General features: G+C 32.7%; 2 protein-coding genes across 3 annotated transcripts in view; one reads left to right on the top strand and one right to left on the bottom strand.

Moving 5' to 3' along the window:
- LOC129917885 (speract receptor) overlaps positions 1 to 20,476 on the top strand; it is a 100,137-nt gene that overhangs the window by 2,654 nt on the left and 77,007 nt on the right. The window lies entirely within an intron of this gene.
- Positions 2,088 to 2,879, bottom strand: LOC129917886 (shematrin-like protein 2). The gene is made up of 3 exons (XM_055998086.1): positions 2,834 to 2,879; positions 2,338 to 2,766; positions 2,088 to 2,279 (listed from the first exon to the last, which is right to left on the bottom strand). Exons 1-3 carry the CDS (start codon positions 2,877 to 2,879, stop codon positions 2,185 to 2,187), a joined length of 570 nt encoding a protein of 189 aa, XP_055854061.1. The 3' UTR covers positions 2,088 to 2,184.

The raw sequence follows: 20,476 nt of genomic DNA, 5'->3' as shown, positions 1-20,476 counted from the left end.
TCTTGTTAAAAAATGAGTTCAAAGTTAACTGTTACATCTACCTCAATTTTATTTGAATTCGAAGTATTTTGGTAAGTGTTATTCTATATGCGATATCGAAGTGTTGAGATAGAAATCTAAAAAAAATTTAAATGGAGAATTCTTTTTCAGTTATTTATTAACGGTTTTGAAAATGTTAGATGGTTTTTTCTATTTTAATTCGGGCTTAGAACTAGTATCTAAAAACTTGATATTTTTGTTAAGTTATTAGTTTATATATTCTTTAACAGAATGCAACAAAAATTGGGTGCTCTTAGGTGCTCTTTAGAGAATCGAGGGTCAATTAGTTTTTCACTTTCGGATAGAAAATACTCCTTACTTTATGCAACGTTTTTTATTTTTAAATTAAATTTACTGATGTTATTAGTGTATTTTATTTTGGGTGATCTTAATTAAGGTTGGGGAAGAGAGAAAAGAAACTGAGAATTGCGTATTAGGGATGAGGAAAAAATTTTGAGAAAAATAATGTCGACAGGAGGAGTACAGGCCATTAATCAATTTTTTTAGTTTTTGGTAAAAAAATAAAAATAATAAAAACTTTGTTTATATTGTATTTTCTTGTAGGAACTCATTTTAAACAGAAATAATAACAAAAACCACGAAAAATAATTATGGCCAGGTTTTTGATGACAATACTCCTATGTGAGTCGATCAAAAATAAATTTTTAATTCCACTTTACTTACCAAACAAACGCAGTAATTAACACTTAAAGTATGAATTTATTCTACACTTTCGATTTCAATGCACACGACTGACCGACTCACCTGTGATCATAAAATACACCTTTATTTTGTGCCGGACACACGAAAAAACTATGTCTATGGGTGCTCAGAAACACAAAGAAGGAGATTGTATTGAATAATCTTTAACATTTTTTTGTGACAGAGAAGAGAAAAGTGCATACAAACAGACAAAACCATATTTGGCTTCGTATGCAGTAGAGGGTTTTAAATACCAGTTAACGCAGTAAATTTTATCCTTTAAATTTCTTTCTAATTTGAAATATGATTTAAAATATGGATTACAAAAAACAATAATACAAAATAACTCCTTGAATGCTTGTACTGAAACACTAGTATTTAAAATTGAATTTCTTTGTTTCGTCATCATCCTGGTGAACTTTTTCTTTAAATCTTTGATTTGTTCATCATTCTTTAAATTAGAAATAAAGATCAAAATGATTACTAAAAAGCAGTGAATTTTGAAAAAGCAAAGAAAATTTTCTGAATAAGAGCAATAAAATCTTAAAGAGCATAGAACATTTTTTACTATTCTACAGCGAACTGCCTCACAAAAAAGTTAGCTTTCTAAACAGAAATTTTGAAGCATCATAAGCGTTTATTCTTTAATGTCATTATAATTAGATATCAGTTTGGTTAATTAAGAAGCTAAATTATTGGGAGTCTTTGTTAGGATTCAGGGCTAAAAACACACTTTTAAGGTCCAGTAGGTGATTATTGAATTAATTTTATTGATTATTATTAATTGAAAAATTTATGAGGTATTTTATTTTGTTTTTTTTTCCACTTCGTTTTTGAGTTATAACTACAATAGTCTTAAAAAAATTGATTTTTTTCAAACCATTTAGAATTTATTAGACATCTTTTTCTTTTCCCAAAATTGTAAATCAAATAGGAGTTTAATCATTTTTTAGTATTTTGTTTCCCCTATTTTTTCTATAACATCATTTTATAAAAAAAAAGAATTATTGAGCAGCACATGCACTTTCAGTGTGCACATAAATCTGCACCACTTATTCCTTTGAAGGGTAGAGCCGTCAACAATATCTGCAATTTAGGGGATTATCTTTCATAATATGATTTTGATGTATTTTGCGAACTGGCGTTTTCAAAAGGATATCCTCCTCATAATTTTTTCCGAGAAAGTAAGTGTCACCAGTCAGAAGTTTTAGTCATATTAAAATTTAAAATAGAAATAAAATTTTATCCAAAAATTTGGATTGATTTTTTTGAATAACTATTTTTTATTTTTTTTTTTTTTAATTCAGCTTTACATATTTTTAGTAAAAACACTGGTTTATGCTAATTATGAAATTTCTTTTAGTTTAAAACCATATACATTTTGCCAAATAGTCTACTTCAAAAATTCATTTTATCATTTATCCTACTGAAGTGTGCCATTACTTACAAAATGCTGATGGGTATATTAATATTTGCGATAAGTTCCAAAAGTTTCTTGAAAACGTTTCCATCACCATTAATAGCAACATCTTCGCTACCTAAAAAAGCATTCAAAATGTATCAATATTATAGTATTTTCTATAAGAAATCACAAACCGCTTTGACCAAATCCTAAACTTCCTAGACCTCCTAGGCCTCCTCCCAGACCTCCTAGGCCTGATCCTAGACCTCCCAGACCTCCACCTAGACCTCCTAGGCCTCCACCTAGACCTCCCAAAGGAAGGCCACCACCCAACAATCCTCCTAGGCTTCCTAGACCTCCAAGTGCTCCTGTTGGTACAGCTGGTACTGGTACAGGTACAGCTGGTCCTGGTACTGGTACAGGTACAGGAACAGCACCTACAGCAACTGGCTGAGCAACTCCATAAGAACCAGCGTATGAACTAGCCTGAGCATTTCCTGGCTGAGCATTTGCATAAGATCCGGCATAACCTCCTGTTTGAACAGCTGGTGCTACACCTCCACAGTTACCAGTATGACAAGGATATGCTGCACCAAGCACTTGCCCGCCATTTTGAAGAATAACTAAAAAGTAAATTTTAATATAAAACAGTACTATAATTAAAATTCAAAAAAAAAAACAAAAAAATACCAAGAAGGGCAACAATTGCTACTGAAGGAATTGCAAAGGAACTCATGATTGAGTGATGTCTGATATCTGACAGAATATTTTTAGTCTATTTATCTGTTAAAAATTTTAAAATTAATAGTTGAATATCGTGCGATTCAGTCACGAAAAATATTAAATATTGAATTTTGTTTTTAGTAATTATAAAAATTAGTGAAAATGCATAAAGCAATATTTGTTACATTTGAATAATTGGAGTAGAAATAGAATACAAATTATTATTTCTGCTATTACCTTTAGCTAACTAGTAGGAAAGATGCAGCTTAAACTTCAAAAAAAAAAAAACCCAAGTCAAAAAGGCTTGATGTTTTTTCGGAATAGTGAGATTTTGAAACTGACGAACTTAAAAATGTTTATCATTTTTTAATTTTTTTTTTCTAATAGATTTTAATATATAAAATTGAAATCCGAAGTTAAAAAAACTTATGACATCATGTTTTTGAGATATAAGAAGTTCAAAATAAATTTGTATCTACGAAACGTGACCTCATAGATTTTTTTAACTTTGGAATTGAATTTAGAATATTAAAATATATTAGAAAAGAATAATTTGGTTTACCGAAAAAATAAACTCTCAGTTTTATTGAACATTGAAATTTTTCATGGCATTATGTTTTCTAATATTTACTTAAAAACATAGTTGGCAACCATATAACCCCAAAATATTTAATTTCTTTTATAAAAAAAAATAAATAGAAGAGATGTCAATGTTTTACAAAAAGAATTTTAAAAGTGTGTTTTACTAATTTGGACCTTATTGGACTTTGTTTTCAATTTTTTTTATTTTTTTTATTTGGAATATGAATGAATTCTATGTATATTTAAGATCTAAAACCTATTTGGTCAGAATTAAGTCAAATTTCTGGCTTATGTACTATTTTGAAAAAGAAAATTCTATTTATAGGCTTATTCTGGCCGCCATTTTGGACCCTCCATTTTGAACAAAAAAAATGGCAAATTTTTCGTATTCTCCATACAAATATCCTTCAGTGTACCATAAAATGGCTGTGCAAATTAATTTTTACCTGAAAAAAGAATTAATTCAAAAATAAAACATAATTTCAAGTAAATTCATGTGTATTAGTAATTATGTTCTACAAAATGTATTGAATTTTTTTTTAAGTAATTTATTATTACTTATAAATTAGGCTTAAAAAAAAAACGTTTCTAAAGATTTGTTTTTTATTTTTTCTAAAAATGAATCTTCATAAACAGGGGCGTAGCTGCTGCTGTATCAGCTGTATCAATGTAACAGGGCCCCCGAATTATAGGGGCCCCCATGAGACCAGAGCACAAGACGTTTATAAAAAAATTCACATAAATCTATAAACCTCAAATAAAACTTGATTATAATAGAGGAGGGGTATTGGGGGGTCAAATTACCCCAAATCAATTTTAGTCTACTTCCGATTATCGTATCGAAAGTAGGCTAATAAATAAAAAAAATATAAATAAAAAAGTTCTGGAGGGTCCACCCTCCAGAATCATGCCACACAAAACTAGTAAAGGATGGCTCTGAAAACCCTACCAATCTGACTTTGTCTATCAAGAAAAAAAAAAAACTTAAAACACCACACCCAGGGGCGGAGTGTACCTACTACTAAACAAAAAAGGAAATAGAATTAAACATTTCTGCGGGAGGATCATATTTTGCTATAAATAGGGCCACACACCACTCACAATATTCAGTTTGGCTGCGGTCGTCAACGAAATAATATCGACAGTCAGCTCCTGGCACCGGTAAGTGTGACTCTTGGGACATGTCTCATTAGACATGGGATATGTCTCATATCTCATGAGCCATTTCTTATGAGACATTTCTCATGAGAAATGTCCAACGAGAAATTTCTCATGAGAAATGTCTCATGACATTTCTCTTGAGATATTTCTCTCGAAACATTTCTCTCCAGACATTTCTCTCAAGACATTTCTCTCGAGACATTTCTCTCGAGACATTTATCGTGAGACATTTCTCTCGAGACATTTCTCCCGAGACATTTCTCTCGAGACATTTCTCCCGAGACACTTCTTTCGAGACATTTCTCTCGAGACATTTCTCTCCAGACATTTCTCTCGAGACATTTATCTCGAGACATTGATCATGAGAAATTTCTCTTGAGACATTCCTCTTGAGACATTTCTCTCAAGACATTTATCTAGAGACATTTATCTAGCGACATTTATCTAGCGACATTTATCTAGAGACATTTAACTAGCGATATTTAGCTAGCGACTTTTATCTAGAGACATTTATCTAGAGACATTTATCTAGAGACATTTATCTAGCGACATTTATCTAGCGACATTTATCTAGAGACATTTATCTAGCGACATTTATCTAGAGACATTTAACTAGCGATATTTAGCTAGCGACTTTTATCTAGAGACATTTATCTAGCGACATTTATCTAGAGACATTTATCTAGAGACATTTATCTAGCGACATTTATCTAGAGACATTTATCTAGAGACATTTATCTATCGACATATATCTATCGACATTTATCTATCGACATTTATCTAGAGACATTTATCTAGCGACATTTATCTATCCACATTTATCTATCCATCTTTATCTATCCACATTTATCAATCCACATTTATCTATGGACATTTATCTATCGACATTTAGCTAGCGACTTTTATCTAGAGATATTTAGCTAGCGACTTTTATCTAGAGACATTTATCTAGAGACATTTGTCTAGAGACATTTATCTAGAGACATTTATCTATCCACATTTATCTATCCACATTTATCAATCCACATTTATCTATCCACATTTATCAATCCAGCTCCCAGGAGCTTTTTCGCACCCCCAACTTCCAACGCCTATATCTCGGGATTTTGAAAAAGGGTAAAAAAATTTTTTTGATACCGAAAGGTAACGGGGACGCTAACCTACATTTGGGTACAACTCCCATCACTGTAGGTCCACGGGTTCTCAAACTGGGAGAACTTAAAGGTTAAAAAAAAGTTAAGCCCGATGCTGAAAAAATAGGCATGATTTGGCGGTTTAACATGGAAGATGAGCTTTTTAAAAATCTAACAATAAGCAAAGCGTAAGCCCATGACACAAGCTACCATTTGGCATCACTGCCAAAAATTTCTCTCAAGCGGTTTAATTTCCAGGAGCGTTCAAAGGTTCGGGGATTTTTCGAAAAAAACAATTAACCCGAACTTTAAACTGGATTTTCTCATAATTTTGAAAAAAATCCAAAAACCCGATTATACCACTATCGGGTAGCTGAGAATATAAGCTTACATATGGCACCACTCCCATGTCTCTAGGTCAAAGCGTTCAGCTCCCAGAAGCTTTTTCGCACCCCAAACATCCAACGCCTATATCTCGGGATTTTGAAAAAGGGTAAACAAATTTTTTTTGATACCCAAAGGTAACGGGGACTCTAACCTACATTTGGGTATAACTCCCATCACTGTAGGTCCACGGGTTCTCAAACTGGGAGAACTTAAAGGTTAAAAAAAAGTTAAGCCCGATGCTGAAAAAATAGGCATGATTTGGCGGTTTAACATGGAAGATGAGCTTTTTAAAAATCTAACAATGTGCAAAGCGTAAGCCAATGACACAAGCTACCATTTGGCATCACTGCCAAAAATTTCCCTCAAGCGGTTTAGCTTCCAGGAGCGTTCAAAAGTTCGGGGATTTTTCGAAAAAAAACAATTTACCCGAACTTTAAACTGGATTTTCTCATAATTTTGAAAAAAATCCAAAATCCCGATTATACCACTATCTATCGACATTTATCTATCGACATTTATCTAGCGACATTTATCTATCCACATTTATCTATCAACATTTATCTATCCACATTTATCTATCGACATTTATCTATCGACATTTATCTATCCACATTTATCAATCCACATTTATCTATCCACATTTATCTATCAACATTTATCTATCCACATTTATCTATCCACATTAATCTATCCACATTTATCTATCCACATTTATCTATCGACATTTATCTATCCACATTTATCTATCCACATTTATCAATCCACATTTATCTATCCACATTTATCTAGCGACATTTATCTATCCACATTTATCTATCCACATTTATCTATCGACATTTATCTATCCACATTTATCTATCGACATTTATCAATCCACATTTATCTATCCACATTTATCTATCCACATTTATCTATCGACATTTATCTATCCACATTTATCTAGCGACATTTATCTATCCACATTTATCTAGCGACATTTATCGATCCACATTTATCTATCGACATTTATCTATCCACATTTATCAATCCACATTTATCTATCCACATTTATCTATCCACATTTATCTATCCACATTTATCTAGCGACATTTATCGATCCACATTAATCTATCCACATTTATCTATCCACATTTATCAATCCACATTAATCTATCCACATTTATCTATCCACATTTATCAATCCACATTTATCTATCCACATTTATCTAGCGACATTTATCTATCCACATTTATCAATCCACATTTATCTATCCACATTTATCTAGCGACATTTATCTATCCACATTTATCTAGCGACATTTATCGATCCACATTAATCTATCCACATTTATCTATCCACATTTATCTATCCACATTTATCTATCCACATTTATCTATCCACATTTATCTATCGACATTTATCTATCGACATTTATCTATCCACATTTATCAATCCACATTTATCTATCCACATTTATCTATCAACATTTATCTATCCACATTTATCTATCCACATTAATCTATCCACATTTATCTATCCACATTTATCTATCGACATTTATCTATCCACATTTATCTATCCACATTTATCTATCCACATTTATCAATCCACATTTATCTATCCACATTTATCTAGCGACATTTATCTATCCACATTTATCTATCCACATTTATCTAGCGACATTTATCTATCCACATTTATCAATCCACATTTATCTATCCACATTTATCTATCGACATTTATCTATCCACATTTATCTATCCACATTTATTTATCGACATTTATCCATCGACATTTATCTATCCACATTTATCTATCGACATTTATCTATCGACATTTATCTATCCACATTTATATATCAACATTTATCTATCCACATTTATCTATCCACATTAATCTATCCACATTTATCTATCCACATTTATCAATCCACATTTATCTATCCACATTTATCTAGCGACATTTATCGATCCACATTTATCTATCGACATTTATCTATCGACATTTATCTATCCACATTTATCTATCCACATTTATTTATCGACATTTATCCATCGACATTTATCTATCCACATTTATCTATCGACATTTATCTATCGACATTTATCCATCCACATTTATCAATCCACATTTATCAATCCACATTTATCTATCGACATTTATCTATCCACATTTATCTATCCACATTTATCAATCCACATTTATCTATCCACATTTATCTAGCGACATTTATCTATCCACATTTATCTATCCACATTTATCAATCCACACTTATCTATCCACATTTATCTAGCGACATTTATCTATCCACATTTATCAATCCACATTTATCTATCCACATTTATCTATCCACATTTATCTATCCACATTTATCTATCGACATTTATCTATCGACATTTATCTAGCGACATTTATCGATCCACATTTATCTATCGACATTTATCTATCGACATTTATCTATCCACATTTATCAATCCACATTCATTTATCGACATTTATCTATCGACATTTATCTATCCACATTTATCTATCTACATTTATCTATCCACATTTATCAATCCAGCTCCCAGAAGCTTTTTCGCACCCCCAACTTCCAACGCTTATATCTCGGGATTTTGAAAAAGGGTGAAAAAATTTTTTTCATACCCAAAGGTAACGGGGACTCTAACCTACATTTGGGTACAAATCCCATCACTGTAGGTCCACGGGTTCTCAAACTGGGGGAACTTAAAGGTTAAAAAAAAGTTAAGCCCGATGCTGAAAAAATAGGCATGATTTGGCGGTTTTACATGGAAGATGAGCTTTTTAAAAATCTTACAATGTGCAAAGCGTAAGCCCATGACACAAGCTACCATTTGGCATCACTGCCAAAAATTTCCCTCAAGCGGTTTAGCTTCCAGGAGCGTTCAAAAGTTCGGGGATTTTTCGAAAAAAACAATTTACCCGAACTTTAAATTGGATTTTCTCATAATTTTGAAAAAAATCCAAAATCCCGATTATACCACTATCTATCGACATTTATCTATCGACATTTATCTAGCGACATTTATCTATCCACATTTATCTATCAACATTTATCTATCCACATTTATCTATCGACATTTATCTATCGACATTTATCTATCGACATTTATGTATCGACATTTATCTATCGACATTTATCTATCCACATTTATCTAGCGACATTTATCTATCCACATTTATCTATCGACATTTATCTATCCACATTTATCTATCCACATTTATCTATCGACATTTATCTAGCGACATTTATCTATCCACATTTATCTATCGACATTTATCTATCCACATTAATCTATCCACATTTATCTATCCACATTTATCAATCCACATTTATCTATCGCCATTTATCTATCCACATTTATCTATCCACATTTATCTATCGACATTTATCTATCCACATTAATCCATCCACATTTATCTATCCACATTTATCTATCGACATTTATCTAGCGACATTTATCTATCCACATTTATCTATCCACATTTATCGATCCACATTTATCAATCCACATTAATCTATCCACATTTATCTATCCACATTTATCAATCCACATTTATCTATCCACATTTATCTAGCGACATTTATCTATCCACATTTATCTATAGACATTTATCTATCCACATTTATCTATCGACATTTATCTATCCACATTAATCCATCCACATTTATCTATCCACATTTATCTATCGACATTTATCTAGCGACATTTATCTATCCACATTTATTTATCGACATTTATCTATCGACATTTATCTATCCACATTTATCTATCCACATTTATCTATCGACATTTATCTATCCACATTAATCCATCCACATTTATCTATCCACATTTATCTATCGACATTTATCTAGCGACATTTATCTATCCACATTTATTTATCGACATTTATCTATCGACATTTATCTATCGACATTTATCTATTCACATTAATCTATCCACATTTATCTATCGACATTTATCCATCCACATTTATCAATCCACATTTATCAATCCACATTTATCTATCCACATTTATCTATCCACATTTATCTATCCACATTTATCTATCCACATTTATCAATCCAGCTCCCAGAAGCTTTTTCGCACCCCCAACTTCCAACGCTTATATCTCGGGATTTTGAAAAAGGGTAAAAAAATTTTTTTGATACCCAAAGGTAACGGGGACTCTAACCTACATTTGGGTACAACTCCCATCACTATAGGTCCACGGGTCCTCAAACTGGGAGAACTTAAAGGTTAAAAAAAAAGTTAAGCCCGATGCTGAAAAAATAGGCATGATTTGGCGGTTTAACATGGAAGATGAGCTTTTTAAAAATCTAACAATGTGCAAAGCGTAAGCCCATGACACAAGCTACCATTTGGCATCACTGCCAAAAATTTCTCTCAAGCGGGTTAGATTCCAGGAGCGTTCAAAGGTTCGGGGATTTTTCGAAAAAAAAAATTTACCCGGACTTTAAACTGGATTTTCTCATAATTTTGAAAAAAATCCAAAAACCCGATTATACCACTATCGGGTGGCTGAGAATATAAGCTTTCATATGGCACCACTCCCATGTCTCTAGGTCAAAGCGTTCAGCTCCCAGAAGCTTTTTCGCAACCCCAACATCCAACGCCTATATCTCGGGATTTTGAAAAAGGGTAAAAAATTTTTTTTGATACCCAAAGGTAACGGGGACTCTAACCTACATTTGGGTACAAATCCCATCACTGTAGGTCCACGGGTTCTCAAACTGGGAGAACTTAAAGGTTAAAAAAAAGTTAAGCCCGATGCTGAAAAAATAGGCATGATTTGGCGGTTTAACATGGAAGATGAGCTTTTTAAAAATCTAACAATGTGCAAAGCGTAAGCCAATGACACAAGCTACCATTTGGCATCACTGCCAAAAATTTCCCTCAAGCGGTTTAGCTTCCAGGAGCGTTCAAAAGTTCGGGGATTTTTCGAAAAAAACAATTTACCCGAACTTTAAACTGGATTTTCTCATAATTTTGAAAAAAATCCAAAATCCCGATTATACCACTATCTATCGACATTTATCTAGCGACATTTATCTATCGACATTTATCTTGAGACATTTATCTATCGACATTTATCTATCGACATTTATCTATCCACATTTATCAATCCACATTTATCTATCCACATTTATCTATCAACATTTATCTATCCACATTTATCTATCCACATTTATCTATCGACATTTATCTATCGACAGTTATCTATCCACATTAATCTATCCACAATTATCTATCCACATTTATCTATCGACATTTATCTAGAGACATTTATCTATCCACATTTATCTATCGACATTTATCTATCCACATTAATTTATTCACATTTATCTATCCACATTTATCTATCGACATTTATCTATCCACATTTATCTATCCACATTTATCTATCCACATTTATCTAGCGACATTTATCTATCCACATTTATCTATAGACATTTATCTATCCACATTTATCTAGCGACATTTATCTATCCACATTTATCTATCCACATTTAACAATCCACATTTATCTATCCACATTTATCTAGCGACATTTATCTATCCACATTTATCTAGCGACATTTATCTATCCACATTTATCAATCCACATTTATCTATCCACATTTATCTATCCACATTTATCTATCGACATTTATCTATCGACATTTATCTAGCGACATTTATCGATCCACATTTATCTATCGACATTTATCTATCGACATTTATCTATCGACATTTATCTAGAGACATTTATCTATCCACATTTATTTATCGACATTTATCCATCGACATTTATCTATCCACATTTATCTATCGACATTTATCTATCCACATTTATCTATCCACATTTATCAATCCACATTCATTTATCGACATTTATCTATCGACATTTATCTATCCACATTTATCTATCCACATTTATCTATCTACATTTATCTATCCACATTTATCAATCCAGCTCCCAGAAGCTTTTTCGCACCCCCAACTTCCAACGCTTATATCTCGGGATTTTGAAAAAGGGTAAAAAAATTTTTTTCATACCCAAAGGTAACGGGGACTCTAACCTACATTTGGGTACAAATCCCATCACTGTAAGTCCACGGGTTCTCAAACTGGGGGAACTTAAAGGTTAAAAAAAAGTTAAGCCCGATGCTGAAAAAATAGGCATGATTTGGCGGTTTAACATGGAAGATGAGCTTTTTAAAAATCTTACAATGTGCAAAGCGTAAGCCCATGACACAAGCTACCATTTGGCATCACTGCCAAAAATTTCCCTCAAGCGGTTTAGCTTCCAGGAGCGTTCAAAAGTTCGGGGATTTTTCGAAAAAAACAATTTACCCGAACTTTAAACTGGATTTTCTCATAATTTTGAAAAAAATCCAAAATGACGATTATACCACTATCTATCGACATTTATCTATCGACATTTATCTGGCGACATTTATCTATCCACATTTATCTATCAACATTTATCTATCCACATTTATCTATCGACATTTATCTATCGACATTTATCTATCGACATTTATCTATCGACATTTATGTATCGACATTTATCTATCGACATTTATCTATCCACATTAATCTATCGACATTTATCTATCCACATTTATCTATCGACATTTATCTATCCACATTTATCGATCCACATTTATCAATCCACATTAATCTATCCACATTTATCTATCCACATTTATCTAGCGACATTTATCTATCCACATTTAACAATCCACATTAATCTATCCACATTTATCTATCCACATTTATCTATCGACATTTATCTATCCACATTTATCTATCGACATTTATCTATCCACATTAATCCATCCACATTTATCTATCCACATTTATCTATCGACATTTATCTAGCGACATTTATCTATCCACATTTATTTATCGACATTTATCTATCGACATTTATCTATCCACATTTATCTAGCGACATTTATCTATCCACATTTATCTATCCACATTTATCTATCCACATTTATCTAGCGACATTTATCTATCCACATTTATCAATCCACATTAATCTATCCACATTTATCTATCCACATTTATCTATCCACATTTATCTAGCGACATTTATCTATCCACATTTATCAATCCACATTAATCTATCCACATTTATCTATCCACATTTATCTATCCACATTTATCTATCCACATTTATCTATCCACATTTATCTAGCGACATTTATCTATCCACATTTATCTATCCACATTTATCAATCCACATTTATCTATCCACATTTATCTATCCACATTTATCTATCCACATTTATCTAGCGACATTTATCTATCCACATTTATCAATCCACATTAATCTATCCACATTTATCTATCCACATTTATCTATCGACATTCATCTATCCACATTTATCTATCCACATTTATCTATCCACATTTATCAATCCACATTTATCTATCCACGTTTATCAATCCAGCTCCCAGAAGCTTTTTCGCACCCCCAACTTCCAACGCTTATATCTCGGGATTTTGAAAAAGGGTAAAAAAATTTTTTTGATACCCAAAGGTAACGGGGACTCTAACCTACATTTGGGTACAACTCCCATCACTATAGGTCCACGGGTCCTCAAACTGGGAGAACTTAAAGGTTAAAAAAAAAGTTAAGCCCGATGCTGAAAAAATAGGCATGATTTGGCGGTTTAACATGGAAGATGAGCTTTTTAAAAATCTAACAATGTGCAAAGCGTAAGCCCATGACACAAGCTACCATTTGGCATCACTGCCAAAAATTTCTCTCAAGCGGTTTAGATTCCAGGAGCGTTCAAAGGTTCGGGGATTTTTCGAAAAAAAAAAATTTACCCGAACTTTAAACTGGATTTTCTCATAATTTTGAAAAAAATCCAAAAACCCGATTATACCACTATCGGGTAGCTGAGAATATAAGCTTTCATATGGCACCACTCCCATGTCTCTAGGTCAAAGCGTTCAGCTCCCAGAAGCTTTTTCGCAACCCCAACATCCAACGCCTATATCTCGGGATTTTGAAAAAGGGTTTATCTATCCACATTTATTTAGCGACATTTATCAATCCACATTTATCAATCCACATTTATCTATCGACATTTATCTATCAACATTTATCCATCCACATTTATCTATCGACATTTATCTATCGACATTTATCTATCGACATTTATCTATCGACATTTATCTAGCGACATTTATCTAGCGAAATTTATCTAGCGACATTTATCTATCCACATTTATGTATCCACATTTATCTATCCACATTTATCCACAGACATCTATCTAGAGACATTTATCTAGAGATAGTTATCTAGCGACATTTATCTAGCGACATTTATCGAGAGACATTTATCTAGCGACATTTATCTAGAGACATTTCTCTGGAAACATTTCTCTCGAGACATTTCTCATGAGACATTTATCATGAGATATTTTGCATGAGACATTTATCATGAGACATTTATCATGAGACATGTCCCATGAGACATTTCTCTCGAGACATTTCTCTCGAGACATTTCTCATGAGACATTTATCATAAGACATTTCTCATTAGAAATTTCTCATGAGACATGTCTCATGGAAGTGAGACATGTTTTCAGAAATAAAAGCAGGATCATAACGAAGCGCTCTTTTGATGAGTTGACAGAAGTAATTAAATAAGAATTTCAAATCCAGAATCTTACTTTAAAGTCAACGTTTACATATTTCGATGGTTTAAATTTAACAAGGATTTTAGCGTTTTGCAAAATTAAAATTTTTTTTTGCAGATTTTGAAGTAACCTAGACCGAAATGAATCGCTAAGGTACATTCAGCATTGCATTTCGGTCTGGGTTACTCCAAATTTTGTGCAAAACAGTCCGGAAAACTATACAAAAATGCGTTTGCAAATTTTCACTTTTCGAAGCAATACATTGCAATGTTGTTAAGGCTTAAGGCTGTATCCAAGTCTAGAAGATAAAGGGGGCCTCCAAGAAAATGTGGATACAGGGCCCCCAAAGGGCTAGTTACGCCACTGGTATGTAGGATTTTTACCCATATTTTTTTAACAAAATTGTTAATTGTTAAAAAAAATTTTTGTATTGGAGTAATACAATGTACCAATATTAAATTTAACAAGGATTTTAGCGTTTTGCAAAATTAAAATTTTTTTTTGCAGATTTTGAAGTAACCTAGACCGAAATGAATCGCTAAGGTACATTCAGCATTGCATTTTGGTCTGGGTTACTCCAAATTTTGTGCAAAACAGTCCGGAAAACTATACAAAAATGCGTTTGCAAATTTTCACTTTTCGAAGCAATACATTGCAATGTTGTTAAGGCTTAAGGCTGTATCCAAGTCTAGAAGATGAAGGGGGCCTCCAAGAAAATGTGGATACAGGGCCCCCAAAGGGCTAGTTACGCCACTGTTCATAAAGTAAATCAAATTGAATTACATTTTCAAAGAAACTGTTTTCCTTTGAAGAACGAATTTTATGTTTTTAAATTTTAATTTGCATATACATACATGCATAATAAATATGTATATACAATTAATGAATTTGTAGGTACTTTAAAAAAAATCTTAACAAATTCAAGTTACATAAACTCTAAGAGTAAGTCGTGATTTTTTTTTTTACATTTGTTTTCTTAAGTAGTTTTTTTTTATATGAGGGTCCAAGGGAAAATCGGTACATGTCCATTTTTTGTCAAAAATAAACTAAAGATGAGGCCTTGTAGTAGGGAGGGGTCATAATTCTGCTTGTCAAAATTCTGTACGACAATATTCTGTGGGGTCAAAATACTGTGAGGCCATAATTTTGTATGTCATTATACAAATTCTATATGTCAAAATACTGTATGAACAAAATACTGACTTGCAAAATTCTAATTCTGTTTTGTAAAATTCTGTACTGCAAAATACTGTATTTTCAATACAGTATTTTTCAAGAAATTTACTTTGATAAAAAAACACATAATACTAGCTTTAAATAAAATTATTGACAATAAAGTTGTGATTTTATACAAAAATAATTATAAATGTCAAAATCAATATAAATTTAATTTTTTTTTGCAATCCGTTTTAGGTATGCAACGTTGTTTAACTCAGATAATAAGGTACCTAGATTAATCAGCATTAAAAGCTTGCCTCTTTATTAAGTTGATCTTTAAGAAATTCATAGTAAAACCTCTTTTAAATAAATCTGTATTTCAAAGTTCTGTAAAAATGATGTAAAAATATCGTTTTGATAATGTAAAAAAGTGTGTGCGCACTTTTTTACATTGTCAAAACGATATTTTTTACAGCATTTTTTCAGAATTTTGATTTACAGAGTTTTAATGTACAGAATTTTGACTTACAGTATTTTGGCATACAGTATTTTGAATACAGAATTTTACAACATACAGAATTTCGATCCCAACACCTTGTAGTATTTACTGAGCACTTTTTAATGACGAAATAAAAACTTTGGACATGTACATATATCCAAAAATTATTGAAAAACATCATAATCAAATTTTGGTTTGATGTTTCACCTGCATAATAAGATCGAATTATTTATTAAAAAATTTAAAAAACAATATTTTTCATGATATTTCTTATTTCTTTTTATTTGATCACCATAATATTTTCTAAAATAATCTACATTTATGTATACTTCAGGAATAGTTTGCCATTATTTATTCAGGATAAATATTATTTACAAAATATCAATTGGAATGTTAAAGTTTAAGACTAGATCCAACAATTTCTTAAAGACATTATTGTCACCGTTTATGGCAGCTGATTCAGCCCCTAAAAAAAAATAAATAATCAAAAGTTATAATCTTAATATAAATTGTTTTACAAAATTACAAACCGTATTGTCCTACTCCACCTAGTCCACCGGCACCACCAAACAATCCAGCTAGACCTCCATGGCCTCCTAAGCCTCCTAGGCCTCCTCCTAGGCCTCCTCCTAGTCCTGCTCCTGGAATACCAACTGAGGAACCTGCATTAGCATAAGAACCTGCTGAAGTACCTCCTCCTAGACCTCCACATGTACCACTGAGACAAGGATATGCTGCACCATATACTTCTTGTAGGATAACTTAAAAAATTATTTATAAATGCAAGTTCAATTTTATTAAACAAAATATGAGAAATAGGTACCAAGAAGAGCAAAAATTACTACTGAAGAAATTTTAGAGGAATAACTCATGTTGTCTGTATGATGAAGGAAACTACTTCTGATATCATTTTGAATTTCTTAAGTCTATTTATTTGAACAATTTTCAGAAATTTTTGTTCACATTGATATTTAAGAATCGTGAGATTCAGACACGAAAACAATTTAACAATATATTTTTAAATCAGTAACAAATCGTACTTAAAAGTTAAATTTTCATTTAGGGTAGCAATGACTTTTTCTAAGGTCACGATTGCAATTGTTTAAAAGTTCAGTTTTGTTAAATTTTTCAGCATTTTCAAATCATCAAACAGAAAGTTCTTTCTGGTCTTTTTTAACCCGTGTGTTCGGTATAAAGTCAAAAATAAATTTATGTAGGCTATGTATTATGGGTGTTCATCTGTTCCATTCTAGTTTCTAAGTTACTGATCAGAATTTGATAAATAAAGTATTGTTGGAAGCTCGTTTTTTATTCAATAGATAATGGATAGGATTTCTTACCCCTGCAATGGATTACATATTGTAATTCAGCGGGTATGATACCATCTGTCCCAGGTGATTTGTATGGATGGAAGCTATTTATTGCCCATATTAGTCTATCCTTGGAAATAAGATCTTTGCTAATTTGATAAAATTGGTTGGGTCGGTGACCAATGTCACTTATTGAGTTCGAGCTACCAGGGAAATGAGTGTCTAGTAGCAAGTTTAGCGATTCCTCATAGGAGCTAGTCCAATCGCCATTAGAGTCTTTTAGGGAGCTCGGCATGGTTGGATTGGTTGAAAGGATTTTTCTGAGTCTAGATGCCTCAGAAGAATCTTCAATTTTACTACAGAAGTTCCTCCAGGAGGATCTTTTACTTTTCCGTAGTTGTTTCTTGTAACTTTTTAGAGAAACTTTATACAGGTCCCAGTCTAATGGGTTCCTTGTTTGTTTAGCCCTATTGAAAGCCTTTCTACAGTCTTTCCTGAGCGGTTCTAGCTCTTTGTTCCACCAGTGCGGTTTTTTCTTTCCTCTTATTATGGTAAGGGGACAAGAGTTAGCCATGGAATTGTTTAGAGCTTTGGTGAGATCGTTGACTTTTAAGTCAAGATCATCTGTATTAGAAGGGAAAATATTGTCCTGATTATCGTAGCAGGTAGTAAAAGTTTCCCTATATTTCACCCAATCCGTTTTCCTATAATTACGAAAACCGGTGGGTTTTGTGCATTCATCTTCGAGACTAAATTGGATATACCTATGATCTGAGAATGAGTGATCATTAGATACAGCCCAATTCCTTATCTTGTGGTGAATTGTTTGAGATACAAGGGTAATGTCCAATACCTCTTGTCGGTTCTTTGTAACAAAGGTAGGTTCATTACCAATATTACAAATAAGGAGACTAGTACTTAGAATAAAATCAAAAAGTGACTCACCTCTTTCATTTACGTCAGTACTCCCCCACACTGTGTGATGAGCATTAGCATCACTGCCAATGAGGAGATCTACTTTTTGGCTCGCTGCTGCTGCGATCATTCGCCCAAGTGTCTCCCCCGGAGGCGGCCCACAATCATGGCCTAGGTAAGCAGACGTAATCCAATATGTTCCTTTGGAGGTCTTCAGTGTAGCGGTTGTGATATCACGATCGCTGTAATTAGGGAGTAAAAATACTGTTAGTGTTTTCTTTGCTAGTATGCAGGATCTAGGCTCACCTTTATCCGTCACATACAGCAGAGAATAATCTTTCGTCCCAAGGCCTCTCACCAAGGATTTTACAATCCAAGGTTCCTGGATCAGGACTATGTCCTCTCCGGACTTGCTTAGTCGGAGAAGAAGGGCGGCCGAAACCTTTATGGAGTGTTGGAGATTAATCTGTACCACCTGCAGCATGGCTACAACCAGTACGATCAACCTCCACCACTGTGGCATTTAGGTCTTCCGTTTCTGAGGTAGAGTTTAATAGCTCATCCTCAGAAAGAAGATCCTTCTGCGCAACGCTGACAGTGTCCATGTCGGACAAACTTCCAGCCATCTCATCATCTTCCAATACGGAAGATATTGTTTTCGCTTCCTTTTCGGACGCTGGGTTTTGGTTCGTGTCATTTACTGACACTGGGGTTTGTTTTGTTCCGTCTTCGGGAACTTTCGAAGATGACCGCTGATCTGGAATGGAAGAGCTGCATGATGCATCCACTTCCATTGCTGAAAGTGCTTTACATATGCCCAATTCCTCCATTTCAGACTGCGCAGTATGGCCTGCAAGCCTTGCCATCTCCTCATCTTTTTTATAGATTTTTAGCACAAGGCTATCAAATCCATACTGGATAACTCCCCCGGTTGCAGCCAGAGGATCCAGTGATTCTTTGTTAATGATAACAAGAGCCGAACGATAGCGCCCCACCGGCTCTTTTTCGATGATTGGGACTGGGACTGGATTACATATTACTTTGCTCCAAAAGGATCACCTGTTGAAGTTGATGCTTTCCAACGAAAGGGTTAAATTTTTTCGAAATAATGTTCAGAAAAGTAAAGAAATCTCAAAGCGGAGATTGTTTTTTTTTTCACTTCAGATTCTTTGATGTATTAAGCTTAGAACAAGCTATTATCTACGATCAGAGGCTCATCATAAGTGCATGTGAGTTGTTGGTAAACAAAAAACACAACCTCCCATATGCACAATATAAAACAAAATAATTACGAACAAATTTACAAGTTATAAAATTATAAGTACAATTATAAGAGATTGTACGTTGTGGTACTTGCTTCTGAAGTACCCATTTCCTTCTGCTTTAAACACGGCTTCACATTAAAAAAAAGCAGAACAACGAAGAAAATTTTGAAAATAAAGTCCAAAAAGTGATAAATTAGTAAAACATACTTTTAGAGCTTTTTTTTCATAATAATAATAAAATACCTAATAATATATATTTTCTTAAGAAAATTGACTATTTTGGTTTTAAATTGTTGCCAACTATGTTTTCAAGAAAAGATTAAAAAATAAAAACATGAAATAATAAAAATAAAACGGGATGGGGTCAAAATTTTGGCTTCAAAATTCTGCTTTTCAAAATTCTGCTAGCATTATACTTGAACAAAAAAATTCTGCCAATTCTGGTTTTTTTATAGCATATGCGCTGACTAAAGAAAAATACACCTCATTAATGTAATTCAACATTGGTACTTTCCTAAATCTTTTTTGTTTAAGTGTCGCAAATATTT

This window comes from Episyrphus balteatus, chromosome 4 (assembly GCF_945859705.1).
Source record: "Episyrphus balteatus chromosome 4, idEpiBalt1.1, whole genome shotgun sequence".
Lineage (NCBI taxonomy): Eukaryota > Metazoa > Arthropoda > Insecta > Diptera > Syrphidae > Episyrphus > Episyrphus balteatus.
This window is presented reverse-complemented; position numbering and strand designations above follow the sequence as displayed.

Bases quoted from the DNA above. Each gene is read 5' to 3' on its own strand.
- LOC129917886 (XM_055998086.1), bottom strand. From the start codon at position 2,879: ATGAGTTCCTTTGCAATTCCTTCAGTAGCAATTGTTGCCCTTCTTG. The intron at 2,767-2,833 runs GTATTTTTTTGT...TTTACTTTTTAG, and splicing joins AGCAATTGTTGCCCTTCTTG to TTATTCTTCAAAATGGCGGG. The intron at 2,280-2,337 runs GTTTGTGATTTC...ATGCTTTTTTAG, and splicing joins TTTAGGATTTGGTCAAAGCG to GTAGCGAAGATGTTGCTATT.